We start from the raw sequence: 13,747 nt of genomic DNA, 5'->3' as shown, positions 1-13,747 counted from the left end.
ACGGAGCGTGGGTGGTGTGAGTCGGGGGGTGGCGGGGCTCTCCCTTTGCCGCCTCTGCCCCTCCTCTGCTTGCTTCCTGCCTTAGGTGGTGTGAACCCTGCAGGCAAGTATCCACCCAGCCAGTGGCCCTGAAGTACAGCCCCTGCTCAGCTTCATCAGCCTGGGTGCACCATCAGAGCCTCCCTAGACCGTGATTTTGGAGCTGGCAGCCTGTGGACCGTTGTGCATTCCTGCAGCGGCATCTCCAGAGGTCCCTTTCTGGGCTGGGCACGCCCCCACGCCTCCCACTTGGGCAGCTGCCTGACTCCCAAGCCTGTCTTGGGAAGGATCACTGGGGCCTCATCTTTGGTGCACCTTGAGCCTTTCTCCTGGCCATGACCCCCCTGTGAGGACTGTGGCTTTCCCAAGGCCCATACCATGTCCTGTTGCCTGGCCCCTTCCCCTGAGAGGTTGGGTGGGCCTGGAAGCTTTGTGGCTCTCTAGGGCCTCTGTGCCGTTCCATAAACAACTCCTCTGTGGCTGAGGTTTCAAAGTCCCTGGGTCCTGGTACGGGGTCTCCTCTCCCTCCACCTGACAGAATCCTAGGGACAGGGGTGTGGGGTCTGGACACGTGCCAAGCCTGTGCAGAGGCATCTGTGCCTTGTCGGTTCTACGGAAAACGTCCTGAGCTGCTGCCTGTCCCCTTTGTGACTATTTCCAACAGCAGCCTGAACCCAAGCACCAGTGCTGCATATTTCATTATAGGCTTCAGCAGGCAGGACCAGCAGTGCTGGACCATTTCTGGGTTTGCAAATTGGGAGGCAGAGACGTTTATCGTCCGGAGCTATGCTGGTGATTCCTGGCAAATGTGCTGTTGGGTTTTAGACGCTTCAGGATAGAGAATCAAAACCTGAAAATGGTAAAAAGTACCAGGAGAGATGGAATGAGGGTAAGAGAACAGTTATTAACTACTAAATAAATTGGCATGGAAAAGAGTGGGGCAAAAGTTGACCATCCTGGGCTGGATTAAGAGCCAAAGTTTCCCCCTGGGCATTTCCTTCCCATTCTGCCTGACAAGAGGGGGAGAGTGGGCAGCAGGTAGGAGGACCCCTCATTTACACACCCTGCATAGATTGAGGGTGCAGGTCTGTTCCTCAAGCCCCAGACCCTTGTGTGGGAGGGAGGCATTTACTTGGCGTTGGCAGCCTGCCTGCAGTCCAGCACTGGGCCACAGATGGATTCCTTCTCACTCTCCAGAGTGTGAGTTCTCTGTCCCCGCCATTAATCCCAATCCCAACTCCCCCTGAATGCCCCCCACCCCTCAGACTCCCTATCATAGTAAGGAGTGGGGGTAAGGGTGGAGTTGTCTTATAGTTATTTTAAAAATTTTGTAAAGCCAAATAGAAATCAAGTTTTTGTCATCAACTATCTTAGCTCATTTGGTAATACCAGTGCTACTGACTGAAGATCTGATTGGCAGTTACAGATTGCATTGTTAAAATTGGGAAAAGGAATGAACACTTTGGTAGGCATGGAATCCAAACAGGGTGGCCCTTTGCTTCCTTGAGTTTAGAAGCAACCCCAAGGCTCAGTGACCCAATAAATAATAATTTGTAATGCGGCTGGGACACAGACTTGGCATTTGTAGCGTTGCTGTGAGAGAGCCACTGTGGGCTGTGTGGTGAGCCTGGGCACCAAATGCCCCTGCTCCAGGGCTGGATGTAGTTGATAAAGACATTAGATCACATTCCGCTCCTGTATTGTCACGAACCGAGGGATTTGATTGGAGCTCTGGCACGGCCTTCTCAACTGCTAACAGACCACCTCACTTCATGAAAAAAGGCCCTCCATAGTGAAAAGCTGACAACCAGAGCCCCAGACTGTAACCTCTCTAAATAACAGCATCTTTAGCATCCAAGCCTTGCTACTTTTTAAGTTTTAGTTTTAGATAATTCACAATTTTAATAGAATACACAGAAAGATCCTGTCTACCTTTTACCCGCTTTTACCCTCTGGGTAACATCTTGCATTTGAAACTATAGTACAGAACATTCCAGGATACATATATATAATCAAGATAAAGAACATTTCCATCTCCATAAGGATTCTCTCCTATTTCCTTTTTACAATCACACCCACCTCCCTGCTGCCCCCTACTCCTCCCTAGCCCTTGGCAACCACTAATCTGTTTTCCATTCTTATCAACTCCTTTCTTAAAAAAACCCAAAAAACCAAACACCCTGATTTTCTCATAACCAGAAGGGCAGGGAGTCCAAAGTTAGGTCCTTGACCCCAAGGGACATGTTCTCCCTGTCGTAAGCGGGACACCAAAGCCCGCTCAGAACCGGGGCTCAGTGGAGAGGGGCGGTGAAGCCCAGGGCTCTGATATTAGCACGGTTCCTGGTCTTCTCCGCCAGGTGATCCTCAATCGCCTGCCACGAGTTCTGGAGCCCGCAGCAGGAATGTTGCCTTGCGTGATTTTAATTTCATCTTCCTGCTTATCTCAATAACACAATCCGCGCTTCAAACTCCAGTGAAAAGAAAACTGAAGTGGCCCCAGGAGACTCTTATCACCACCCGGCACCTTGGGAGCCTGGGAAGATGGAGCCGAGCGAGTGTGCGGGTGGAGGGTGGGTGGGGACTACCTTTCCTTTAACCTACTTCCGCGGCGGCCCCACCGGACTGTGTGCGCCCCTCAGGTGACGGCGCCCGAGGGTATTCCGTTGCTAGGGGCGTTACCAAGGAGGGGCCACGAGGAGGGGCTCTCTTCCGGGAGGAGGGCAACTGGTAACCCGGAAGCGGTCGGCAGTGCGGCGCTGTTTAAAGATGGCGGCGGAGGAACCTCAGCAGCAGAAGCAGGAGCCGCTTGGCAGCGACTCGGAAGGTACCGACCGGGGGAGGGCCGTCCGGCCTGGGCTAGCGGGGGCGATGCTGGATGGCCGGTTCCCGAGGAGAGGCCAGGGGTGGGGCGGCCGGTGGCGAAGCGCGCGGACGGCCCCTTCCTCCGCCACCTCCCCCCCTCCCCCTCACAATGGAAGGAGCCTCTGCGCGACCCCCGGCCGGGCGGGCGGGCGAGCGAGCGGGGCGGGCCCACGGCCTCGGCTCTTCTCCCTCGCTCGCTCCCGGGGCGGGGCGTAGGGCGCCCCGCCCAGCGCCCAGCCCCCTCCGTGCCGGGGCCGGGCGCCGGGCGCCGGGCTCCCGGGTCCCCAGGTCCCCAGCTCTCCCGTCCCGGTCCTTGCAGTCAGCCCCGGGCGTCCTCCGGGCCCGGCTGTCCGCCTTCTCCAGAGCCGACCGAGCCCGGAGGGGCGTCGAATTACGCCGGGCTGCGGAGCACAAAGGACTGGGTGGGCCGCTGGGGATGCTGCGGGCGGCCCGGGGTTGTGAGCGGCCGCAGGTGTGTGCCCCTGAGGGCAGCAGCCTTCGTTTCCGGTAGAGCCCCCTCTTCTGGCTTTGCAGCCTCTTTCCGTCTGTCTAGGCATTGTTTTCTTAGACCCCTGAGGAGTTGGACCTTTCAGAACGATCCCATCCTCTTCTTTTCACCCCTGAGTTAGACGCGGGGACTGAGTAGGTCACTAGGGTGGGAGGGACAGCCCTGTTGCGGGGCAGCATAGGGGATGGGTGGAGGCCCAGCTGAGGATCCGGGATGCTCAAGCTCAGAAGGATTGGCCTTAAAAATCATTCCGCACCCACCTCCCATTCTAATCGCACAGTCGAGGGACTGAGCTTTCGGAGACCCAGCCCCCTAGAATGGACTTGTTCAGGATCATGTAAGTTAAGAAAGAGCCAGGGCCAGGATTCAGATCTCCTGGCTCCTCACCAGTGGCTGCTCAGAGCGGGGCCCACAGGGTGGACCTGCCCAGCTCACTGATGAGTATTTAACACTGTGCCTCTAAGGTCGCACCTCCTCATGACACTTCAGTGAAGGGGGAAGGTGGTGGTATTAGTCCCTATTCACAGCTGAGGATAAGCCTCTGCAGTGAGGTAGCAGAGGAGGGTTATTGTGGTGAAGAGTGCAGGCTTTGAAATTAGACAAACCTGGGTTTGACCACAGGTCTTAGACCTTGGGCAGATTTCTTCACGGGTCTGCATTTGTTTATCTGTAAAATGGGCACCATTAAGAATACCCAGGATGGCAGGTGAAGGAAGGGTGTGATTGAGCAAAGTGCAGGCTCACAGGAAGCTCTCATCCAGCCCAAGACTCTGCCTCCTCATCTTTCTTTCCTCAGGAGACCCTGCCTGGCTCCAGAGCATTCCCAGGCTACTGGGAAGTGATGTTAGAAGGCAGGGAAAGGGTTTGTTAGAGCTTTAAGAGTGTACCTTGGGGGTCGTCACCTTGGCCTCCTCACTTTAAAGATGAGAAAACTAAGGCCCAGGAAGGGAAGGGACTTTGCCAAGATCACACAGTTGGGGTGGAGCAGGGTGTGACGCAGGCTTCCAGATTCCAAGTCTGCTTTCCTCGCCTGCTCTTGTCCTCCGCCCAGGCTGCCTGGAGTGGGGATAGCCAGGGCCCACTGTAATCCTTGGCCTTCTTCCTTCTTCCAGGTGTTAACTGTCTTGCCTACGATGAAGCCATCATGGCTCAGCAGGACCGAATTCAGCAAGAGGTGAGGGGCTGTGGCCAGCGGCCCTACTTTGGGGATGCATAGGGTGGACCTGAGCCCCCTCCTCTCCAGGCTGAGCCGGGTACTAGATACCTTTATGGGGAGCGGTGGTCACTGTGCCACTGGGCTCAGCAGCTCTCATTTAGGTGTTGTGGCTGATAGGTGGGGGTCACTCCGTTCACCTATCAGAACATGATGGATTTCCTGCCCTCTGCAGATTGCTGTGCAGAACCCTCTGGTCTCAGAGCGGCTGGAGCTCTCTGTCCTATACAAAGAGTATGCTGAGGATGACAACATCTATCAACAGAAGATCAAGGTGGGAGCCTGGCTGAGGGGGCAGGGAGAGCTCTCGGGTAGGGACAGGGCGGGAGCGTGCCTGTTTTAGACCTGCTCCTCGCTGGGTCTGGCCTCAGAGAGGGTAGGATGTTGGGGGAGCCCTCTGGTTCACAAGCATGCAGACTCTGGAACCAAAAAGACCTCGATTCAAATCCTGACTGCCACACAGCAGCTGTATCCTCAGCTGCTCCTTCGATGTCTCTGAGCGTGGGGTCTCTGAGTTGTGGGGTCTTCATCTGTGAAATCAGGATGATGAAAGCATCTGCCTACAGGGTGGTTGTGAGGTTGAGGGAGATGATGCCTGTGGGGCCTGGTGCAGGCTGCGGGGAGCTGACGCTTTCAGTGCTCGCAGTGGGGCTGAGAGGGCTGGGGCCGGCTGCGGGATGAGGGTGGCAGCGGGGACACAGTCCTGCATCCTGCTTCCGGGATGTGTGGAGAGGTAGGCAGCAGTGGGGAAAAGGGGCCTACAGACCTTTGTGCAAGGCCCTGCTGCATCACTTACCAACAGGTAAGTCCTTTAACCACTCACTTCCTTCTCTTTGAGCTGGGAGTTTGAAATGTGACAGTATGTGTAAACTGTCTAATTGGCACAGCCTAAGGGTTTAGTATTTTTTATTTTTAAATTTTATTTACTTATTTATTTATTTTGGGCTGCGTTGGATCTTTGTTGCTGCGCACGGGCTTTCTCTAGTTGCGGCGAACAGGGGCTACTCTTCGTTGAGGTGCGTGGGCTTCTCATTGCGGTGGCTTCTCTTGTTGTGGAGTGTGGGCTCTAGGCAGGCGGGCTTCAGTAGTTGTGGCACGCGGGCTCAGTAGTTGTGGCTTGCGGGCTCTAGAGCGCAGGCTCAGTAGTTGTGGCGCACGGGCTTAGTTGCTCCATGGCATGTGGGATCTTCCCGGACCAGGGCTGGAACCCGTGTCCCCTGCATTGGCAGGCGGGTTCTTAACCACTGCACCACCAGGGATGTCCCAGGTTTAGTAAATATTACTCCTTCCCACTCTCCCCCAAAGATCAGAGATGCTTAGAACCTTCCACCTGAAAGGAGGGACCTTTGGGGTTAGCCATTTCAGGGGCCAGTCAGGCAACCCAGGTGACTGAAGGTGGCCGGGTCAGGGGGTGAACAGCCACGCCACAGCTCGGGCCAGCCAGTAGAAGGCAGTAGAAGCTCATGGGGCGGATGGGAGTGTCCATGCCTGTCACTCCATCGGTGCTTCCAAGACAAGCCAGAGGTTATTTTGCTGTAAAATCTCCAGGCTCCTAATAGTCGGCAGCTTGTTCAGATTTAAAATGTGGGGGCCAGACAGTGCACACAGATCCGCTCTGTGTGGCCTGTGGTCTCCTCTGACTCCTTGCTCAGGGCGTTTATGGTTTACCCAAGAGGCCTGTAGAGAGAGGAAAGCACGGGCTCTGGGGCCCAGTAGACCTGGGTTTGAGTCCTGGCTTCACGCCTTCTGTGTGATCTTGGGCAGCACCCTGGGAGGAGGAGGAGGATGGGTACTAGCCCGCCGCAAAGGGCCTGGCAAAGAGTAAGTGCTCAGGACGATTCTGGTCGCTATTCTGGTAGCGGCAGTGATTTGGGCTCTTTGTACACATTTTGCCCCGTTCATTTAACATTTCTGAGCACATACTGTGGGCCAGGCACTGTTTTAGGTGCTGGAGATAGAGTGATGACTACAGCTGTCAACTCCCGCCCTCAAGGTGATGGTTCATAGTGGAAAGACAGCCATTAAATGAGAGGTAACCCTAGTGTATGTCAGAGGTGGTAGGTGCTGTGGAGAAAAGTGAAGCGGGACGAGGAGATCAGGAGTGGGAGGGGTTGTGGTTTTATTTTTTTAATTTTTATTTTTTATAAACTTATTTATTTATTTATTGCTGTGTTGGGTCTTTGTTGCTGTGCGCAAGCTTTCTCTAGTTGCTGCAAGTGGGGGCTACTCTTTGTTGCAGTACGTTTGCTTATCATTGTGGTGGCTTCTCTTGTTGCAGAGCATGGTCTCTAGGCATGTGGGCTTCAGTAGTTGTGGGCTTGGGCTCAGTAGTTGTGGCTCACGGGCGGGCTTAGTTGCTCCGCGGCATGTGGGAGCTTCCCGGACCAGGGCTCGAACCCACGTCGCCTGCATTGGCAGGCGGATTCTTAAGCACTGCGCCACGAAGGAAGTCCCCGGGTTTGTGGTTTTAAATATGGGGGTGTGTGAGTAATGAACTGAGAGGCAAGGGAGCAAGCTGGCGTGGCCGGCTGGGCAGAGCTGGGTGGGGGCCAGTGTGGCTGGAGCAGAGCGGGTAGGAGCTGTGGGGGATGGAGCCGAGAAAGGACTCGGAGGGAGCTGAGTATTTAATGGGTTTCTCTGGTCGATGGTGGCCTGGGTGGGGATAGACTGAGCAGTGAGGTGGAGGCAGGGAGACCTGGACGGAGGCTTGTGCAATAAAACCGGCTGGAGATGGAGGGACGGCCAGGGCGGCTGAGTGGCCCAGGTGAGTAGCGGTTGGATGCGGGCACAGCCGGAAGGGTCTGCTGCTGGGTTGGATGGGGTGTGAGGGTGGAGTCGGCAGTGGCTGGGAGGTTTTGGCTCCGCAGCTGAAAGGTGGAGGGCGGGCAGTTGAGGGGAGGCCGGGAGGAGGTCAGGAGCTGCCTGTTGGCTGGGTCGGTCTGAGGCGGTGGAGGCGATGCAGTTGGGTGTGAGTCGAAGTTGGAGTTGAGGGCCAAGAAGGGGGCGGGTGAAGAGTTACGTTTGAATCCCATGAGCCGTGAGGTCAGGAGAGCGAGTAGAGCTGACGCTGAAGCTGCCTCAGGCCTGAGCAGGTTGTGCTGTTCACAGGGTAGGGGCTGTGGACGGCCTGTGGCGTGGTTGTCTTCTGGCAGGTGACACGTGGGCTCTTGAGGAGGGTGCACTGTGGTTTGGTGGCCCCGTGACCACCACAGGTTAGATGAGGAGGGGCAGCGGTGAGGTTGGAGGACATGGAGAGGGTGGGCCCGGCAGCACGTGAAGGGAGGACGCAAGTGGGGCGGGTGCATCACCGGCTGGTCTGGGGAGGAGTGGGTTCGACCTTAGGGCTTAGGAGGCCATCCGTGACCTTCACTAGAGTAAAAGCCTGCTGGGATGGAGTTCACAGCAGAAGAGAAATGGAGACAGTGGGCACACATGGCTTCACTAGAAGCCCTAGAGAAATTGGGTGGTAGCTGGAAAGGAGTTCACGGGAAGCAGAGCGTGTTTTTCGAAGGGAGAACTGGTCTTGGGTTTATATGCTGATGGGTCTAAACGTGTCGGGAGAGAGAAATTGATGATGCAGGAGGAGAATCCAAGAGAGGGGCGGCTCTGGTGGCCGCCTCAGACCCTCCGAGGATAGAGAGAGAGGCCGTGGGTGGGTGTGCTGCGGGGGCCGAGGGGCCTCAGTCGGAGAGGAAGCAGGGTCATCGGGAAGGTGACTCGGGGGGGCTTCAGGAGAACGGAGAAGGTATGAGATAGGAGAAGGGGAGGGGCCCAGGCCGGGGGAGTGAGGCCTGCTTGCCGGACAGCACTGAGGGCCAGACACACACGCACACACGCACACACACACCCTGCTCATAGGAGAGGTTCAGCAGGCGGAAGAAGTTCCATTGAGCTGAGGCGGAAACTGGAAAAGAGCAAACCAGGACCTGTGAGCGGGCGGGTGGAGACTAGATGGGGGTGAGGGAGGCCGTTTCCCACCCTGAGGCTGTGTGGTAGGGGCCTCAGGTGTGGCGCGACGCCCCATACCCTAACTTGCTTGCCCTGGAGCTCTCAGGGTTTGAAAGACTGTTCACTGGAAAAGCTGTGTCGGTCAGGGACCCATTCTCTTGCCTGTTTTTATGAAACAGCAGCCCTTCAGGCCCAGCAGCGTGGCATACCCATTGGCTGGTGACCACTTCGGTGACCCGTGCACCCAGTGTGTCCATGACTCAGTTTCCTGGGGCTTTGGGGGCTCTTGGCAGTGGGTTGCTAAGTGAGCCCCCACCCCAGAGTCAGCAGCCAAGGCTGCCAGGTGGCTGCTTGGAGCTCAGTTGCCACCCGCTCTGGTGTGACCTTTCTTGGGGGGGTTTCCTTGGCCCGCCATGGTTCTGGCCTGATGTTGACGGGCGCGGGGTGGGCTGGGGGCTGCCTCTCCGCAGGACCTCCACAAAAAGTACTCATACATCCGCAAGACCAGGCCTGATGGAAACTGCTTCTATCGAGCTTTCGGATTCTCCCACTTGGAGGCGCTGCTGGATGACAGGAAGGAATTGCAGCGGTGAGGAGGGTGGCCACTTGGGCACAATGGAAGCAGGTAGGGGAGGGTTCCGTGAAGGGCTTGTGGGCCCCCTCCTCCCTCTTGATGACTGGGAGGTGTGCTTCCACCTGAGGCCCAATGACGGGCTGGGCCTCTGCTTGGGGCTTCCGTCAGTGGCCAGTCCCCCACCCCTGGGCTGGTCTCTCTGGGCCCCTGCTCTGCTGGCCTAGGAGCTCATGCCAGCCTCTTTTCCCCTTCCATCCACAGGTTCAAGGCCGTGTCCGCCAAGAGCAAAGAGGACCTGGTGTCCCAGGGCTTCACTGAGTTCACAATCGAGGATTTCCATAACACGGTGAGCCCAGCCACCCGATCAGCCAGAGTGGAGGGGGGTGGCCTGGCTGTGGCAGGGTTGACCCATCTCCTCCCTCATCTTGCCCTCTGTCCCCCTCGGGTGGCAGTTCATGGACCTGATCGAGCAGGTGGAGAAGCAGACCTCAGTGGCCGACCTGCTGGCCTCCTTCAACGACCAGAGCACCTCGGACTACCTGGTGGTCTACCTGCGGCTGCTCACCTCGGGCTACCTGCAGCGCGAGAGCAAGTTCTTTGAGCACTTCATCGAGGGTGGCCGGACCGTCAAGGAGTTCTGCCAGCAGGTGCTGCCCCCTCCCCACTCCTCAGACTTGGGCTCTTCTTTTCTCTCGTGCCTCGGGTGGGGAGCCCCGGGCCGGGGTGGGGGGGACGGGGAGGGGCGCCGAGACGCAGGCTGAGCCGCCCCTGTGCCTCAGGAGGTGGAGCCCATGTGCAAGGAGAGCGACCACATCCACATCATCGCCCTGGCCCAGGCGCTCAGCGTCTCCATCCAGGTGGAGTACATGGACCGCGGCGAGGGCGGCACCACCAACCCCCACATCTTCCCCGAGGGCTCCGAGCCCAAGGTCTACCTTCTCTACCGGCCTGGACACTACGATATCCTCTACAAATAGGGCCGGCCCCGGCCTGCCGCTGCCCTGCCTGCCCTCCCCTCTGCCAGGCGCTAGACATGTACAGAGGTTTTTTTTGTGGTTGTAAATGGTCATACTTCACTCCCCACCCCCTTCCCTGTCATACGACCTTCCCTGTTTTATTAAAGGGGACGCTGGTGGTGAGCCACGTGTGTGCGTGTCCCTGCTCTGCTGCTGCCCACCTGGCTGCTCTGTGTCTGGCTGCCCCCCTTCCCCTCAGGTGGGTTCCTCTCAGCCTTCCACCTGTCCACCCCCAAGCTTCCCCGCCAGGAGCAGTTTTGAGGGGGCTAGGCCTCTTGGGGACCCCTTCTGCTTATTGGGGTTCTGCTTCCTTCCCTTGAGGCTCTGCCCCTTCCCTCTTTAGCTGGCCAGGGGCTTCCATGGGGATGTGGAAGTTCCTCAGAGACTTGCCCAGGGACCCAGGACCACCAGAGCTTCAAGCTGCCCCCCCCATAGGCCCCGCCTCCACCTGCTGTCCTGGCCAGGGCCTGGGTTGCCTGCCCTCCATCAGGGGTCTGCATGGTGGAGGAGTCCCGGGTGGAGAGGGCCGGCGTGATGGTGGGGCCTGGCTCAGGGCAGGTGGAGGAGCGGGGGCACCCCAGAGCACCCCAGGTGGTGCCAACCAAGCGGGGGAGGGGCAGTCCTCAAGCCTGTGCTTGGTCCTCCATGCCCAGGCCTAGTGGGGCTCGCCAGGCCACCATTCTCTTTGCACCCCTCCCCTCGGCCTGCTGCCTGTGCCTGCTTTGCACCCCCACTGCTTGGGCCGCGGTGTCTGCATCGCCTTCCTTTTTGCCTTCACCTCTTCTCTTCCCCCCGGCACATGTGGGGTCTCGGCCCCCAGGCTGTGAGCTCCTTGGGGGCAGGCCCTCAATAAATGTGAAGTGCTGCTGCCCACCTCTGCTGTCCGGCCAGTGCCTCCACCTGCCTAGCTCACCAAGAGCTCTCGCCAGCCCCTTTAAGCCAAAGCACCTGTCCACACCTGGGCTGCTTCCCTCACCCGCCCCCAGCCAGGGCTGGGACAGTAGGAGCTGCAACAGTAGTGGTCTTTATTAGAATAGAGGCTGCTGAGGGGGCAGGGGGCGGAGGGAAAGAATAGGGTGGCCAAGCCAGGCCCTGCTGCAGGCTTCCGCGACTTCTTAGAGCTGGGAGCGCGGTCCGGTAGGCCCAGACGAGTCTGTGGGCAAAGCCAGTAGGTCAGAGCATGTGGGCTGTGGGCCTCCCCTAGCTTCCCAGGCTTGCCTCCCTGGCTTCCCTGCGTGGGGGTGAGTGGAGCGCGGGGTGAGCGGGTGTGTTAGTGGGCACGTTAGTGGGCAGCCACACGGAGGGCCAGGCCCTGCTTACCAGTCCTGGTCAGGGTAGGCGGCGGGCTGCCATCACGCTGGAAGGCAGAGGACAGTGAGAGCCCGCCCGGGGTGGATGTGGGCGGGGCAGGGGCTGGCCGGGGCGCGCACCACGGGGTACGTACCGACAGGGAAGTAGTGGGGGAAGCGTTGCCGGTAGATGTTTTCGTCCTTCTCCAGGAACACGCATATGATGAGCCGGTCCACCTGCGCCAGGGCCTGTTCAGCCTGGGCGGAAACCACCCACACCCCGGCTCCCCGGCTCCCCGGCTCCCCGGTCTTAACACCGCCCCGTCCCAGCAGGTTTGCACCTGCCTCGCCCTTCGGGCGCTCTTCGACCTGAGTTTAGAGCTCAGGCTGCAGAAGGGGCTCATGGTGTGGTGTGCTATTGCCTTCTCGCACTACCCTGCGCCCTGGTTGCCGGGGAGGAAACAGCCCCGAGGAAAGGAGAGGGGACGCAGAGAGCAGTGGCAAGGCCTGAACCCCATGTGCCCAGCACTCTGTACGTAGCTGGTGGGGCTGGTCAGCGGGGCCAGGCTGCGCCCCTCCACCCACCCCCGTCTGGTCCTCTTGGCTGGGCCCAGGGCTCACCTTGTCCTTGTGCTGCTCTAGCCACTCGCGCAACGTGGTCAGCACTACCTCGGCCGCCGCCTCGTTGGGGTAGCCTGCGGACCGGGCCCGGTGGGGCGGGAGTGAGTGCCAAGCTCCCACCCGTCCCTCGCCGCTTCGCCTCGGCTCCCACCCACCGCCGTACCGGGCCCCTCCCCCTGCCCCGCCCTCCCGGGCCCCTCCCTGCGTCTGGGCCCACCCGCTGCCCACCCACGCCCTTCCTCCTCTAGACCCCACTCACCAAACACTCCTGTGGAGATACAGGGGAACGCCTAGGGTGGGGGGGGGTGAGAAGAGATTGGGGACCGCGTCACTCTCCGCTCCGCCTCCCGCCAGGCCGTGCCCCGCCCCCGGCTTCACGTCGCCCCCGCCCCCGCCGCCTGGCGCCCCTCACCACCGAGCGGAGCCGGTGCTCCAGCAGCAGGTCGAGGCTGCTCAGGTAGCAGCTGCGGAGCTCGGCAGCCTGGCTGGCGCTGGGCTCTCCGTGGGCGATGGGTCCCACCGTGTGGATGACATCTGTGGGAGGCGACGGGATCAGACCGGCCGGGGGCTCCGTGCGGTCCTCGGCTTTCCCTCCTGCCGGCCTGGGCCCTGGAGCGGACAGGAAACAAGCCCCCTCCTCCCCAAGTTCTGAGGCTCCCCGGGGAAGGGCCCCACCCAGGTCGGCACACAGGTGTACCCTCGAGCCTCAGTTCACGCTTCCACAGACACAGGCAGGCCCACGCTGAGCCCCTCCCCACATCTGTAGGCAGCCGGCTGAGGCAATGGGGCGTTGCCTCCTTAGCTCTTACCCTCCAAGTCCTGGCCCCTCCCCAGCCTCCACGCATCCCCTCCCGCCACCGGCTTCCTGGGGAAGGCGAGGAGGGGCCAGATCCTGGCACTTCAGAAGTGCCCCGAGGAGGCCTCCAGCAATTCTGTGGAGCGTGCACCCCTAACCCCCAGTTACAGCACTCACACAGGCGCCCAGTCTGCGCCCCACCGGGGTGGGGGTGTCGGGGACTCACACTTGGCCGGCAGCCGGTAGCCGCAGGTGATCTTGGCCTTGCCGGTCTCGCAGCTCTGAAGGGTCCTGCACTCGTCGGTGAGGAGGGGTCCGGCGGCCCGGTGGATGCAGCCGTCCACTGCAGGGGACGGGGCAGTGAGCCTTGGGGTTCCCCGCCGCACGCCTGAGCCCGTTTTACAGAGAAGGCCGAGGCCCACAGACCGAATACTCCCGATCCCCTGGCTGTGCTGGGACTCGCAGGGCACCTCGCCTTTCTCCCGCGGCCTCCAGACGCTCCCTCACCCCTCCACCCCCTACCCCCACCCCTGGTCCACACTTGTTTCACGTCTAGGGAAGTCGAGGCGGAGACAGGGGCCAAAGCGGGCCCCGGCGGGAGCCGGCGCAGACCGGCCGGCAGGGGGCGCGCCCGGCCCGCCCTGCTCTTTCCTGGGCTCTTGGCAGGGACGCGGGAGGGGTTGGGGTCTCTCCGGGCCGAGGTGGCTCCGAGAGGCAGGGTCCGGGACGGCAGGAACGGCAGCCCGAGCCGGGCTAGGGGTAAGTCCGCCTTCCCGGCTCCGGCCCGGACGCGCCGCGGGGCCCGCTACCAGTCGCCGCCTCCGCGCCAGGAGCCCAGAGTCCCAAGGGCGACCTCTCAAGGCGAGGCCCCTCGGACCTAC

At 60.0% G+C, this 13,747-nt stretch overlaps 2 protein-coding genes across 4 annotated transcripts in view; one reads left to right on the top strand and one right to left on the bottom strand.

Moving 5' to 3' along the window:
- Positions 1-2,724: 2,724 nt before the first annotated feature.
- OTUB1 (OTU deubiquitinase, ubiquitin aldehyde binding 1) lies at positions 2,725-10,283 on the top strand. Its single transcript, XM_030833798.3, has 7 exons — positions 2,725-2,863; positions 4,522-4,583; positions 4,798-4,896; positions 9,041-9,159; positions 9,406-9,490; positions 9,597-9,791; positions 9,924-10,283. Exons 1-7 carry the CDS (start codon positions 2,806-2,808, stop codon positions 10,119-10,121), a joined length of 816 nt encoding a protein of 271 aa, XP_030689658.1. The 5' UTR covers positions 2,725-2,805; the 3' UTR covers positions 10,122-10,283.
- An 880-nt stretch (positions 10,284-11,163) lies between these two features.
- The window catches only part of MACROD1 (mono-ADP ribosylhydrolase 1), a 152,906-nt gene continuing 150,322 nt past the window's right edge, over positions 11,164-13,747 (bottom strand). For 2 of the 3 annotated variants that reach the window (XM_030833801.3, XM_030833800.3), the window contains 6 exons: positions 13,093-13,209; positions 12,483-12,604; positions 12,330-12,360; positions 12,071-12,144; positions 11,605-11,686; positions 11,164-11,313 (listed from right to left, as the gene is read on the bottom strand). In XM_030833801.3, coding sequence (XP_030689661.1) covers positions 11,276-11,313; positions 11,605-11,686; positions 12,071-12,144; positions 12,330-12,360; positions 12,483-12,604; positions 13,093-13,209 — 464 coding nt within the window. In that variant the 3' untranslated portion in view covers positions 11,164-11,275. Of the gene's footprint in view, positions 11,314-11,480; positions 11,518-11,604; positions 11,687-12,070; positions 12,145-12,329; positions 12,361-12,482; positions 12,605-13,092; positions 13,210-13,747 lie in introns of all 3 variants that reach the window. The other variant, XM_030833802.3, reaches the window with a different exon arrangement.

Source organism: Globicephala melas, chromosome 8 (genome assembly GCF_963455315.2).
Source record: "Globicephala melas chromosome 8, mGloMel1.2, whole genome shotgun sequence".
NCBI lineage: Eukaryota > Metazoa > Chordata > Mammalia > Artiodactyla > Delphinidae > Globicephala > Globicephala melas.
This window is presented reverse-complemented; position numbering and strand designations above follow the sequence as displayed.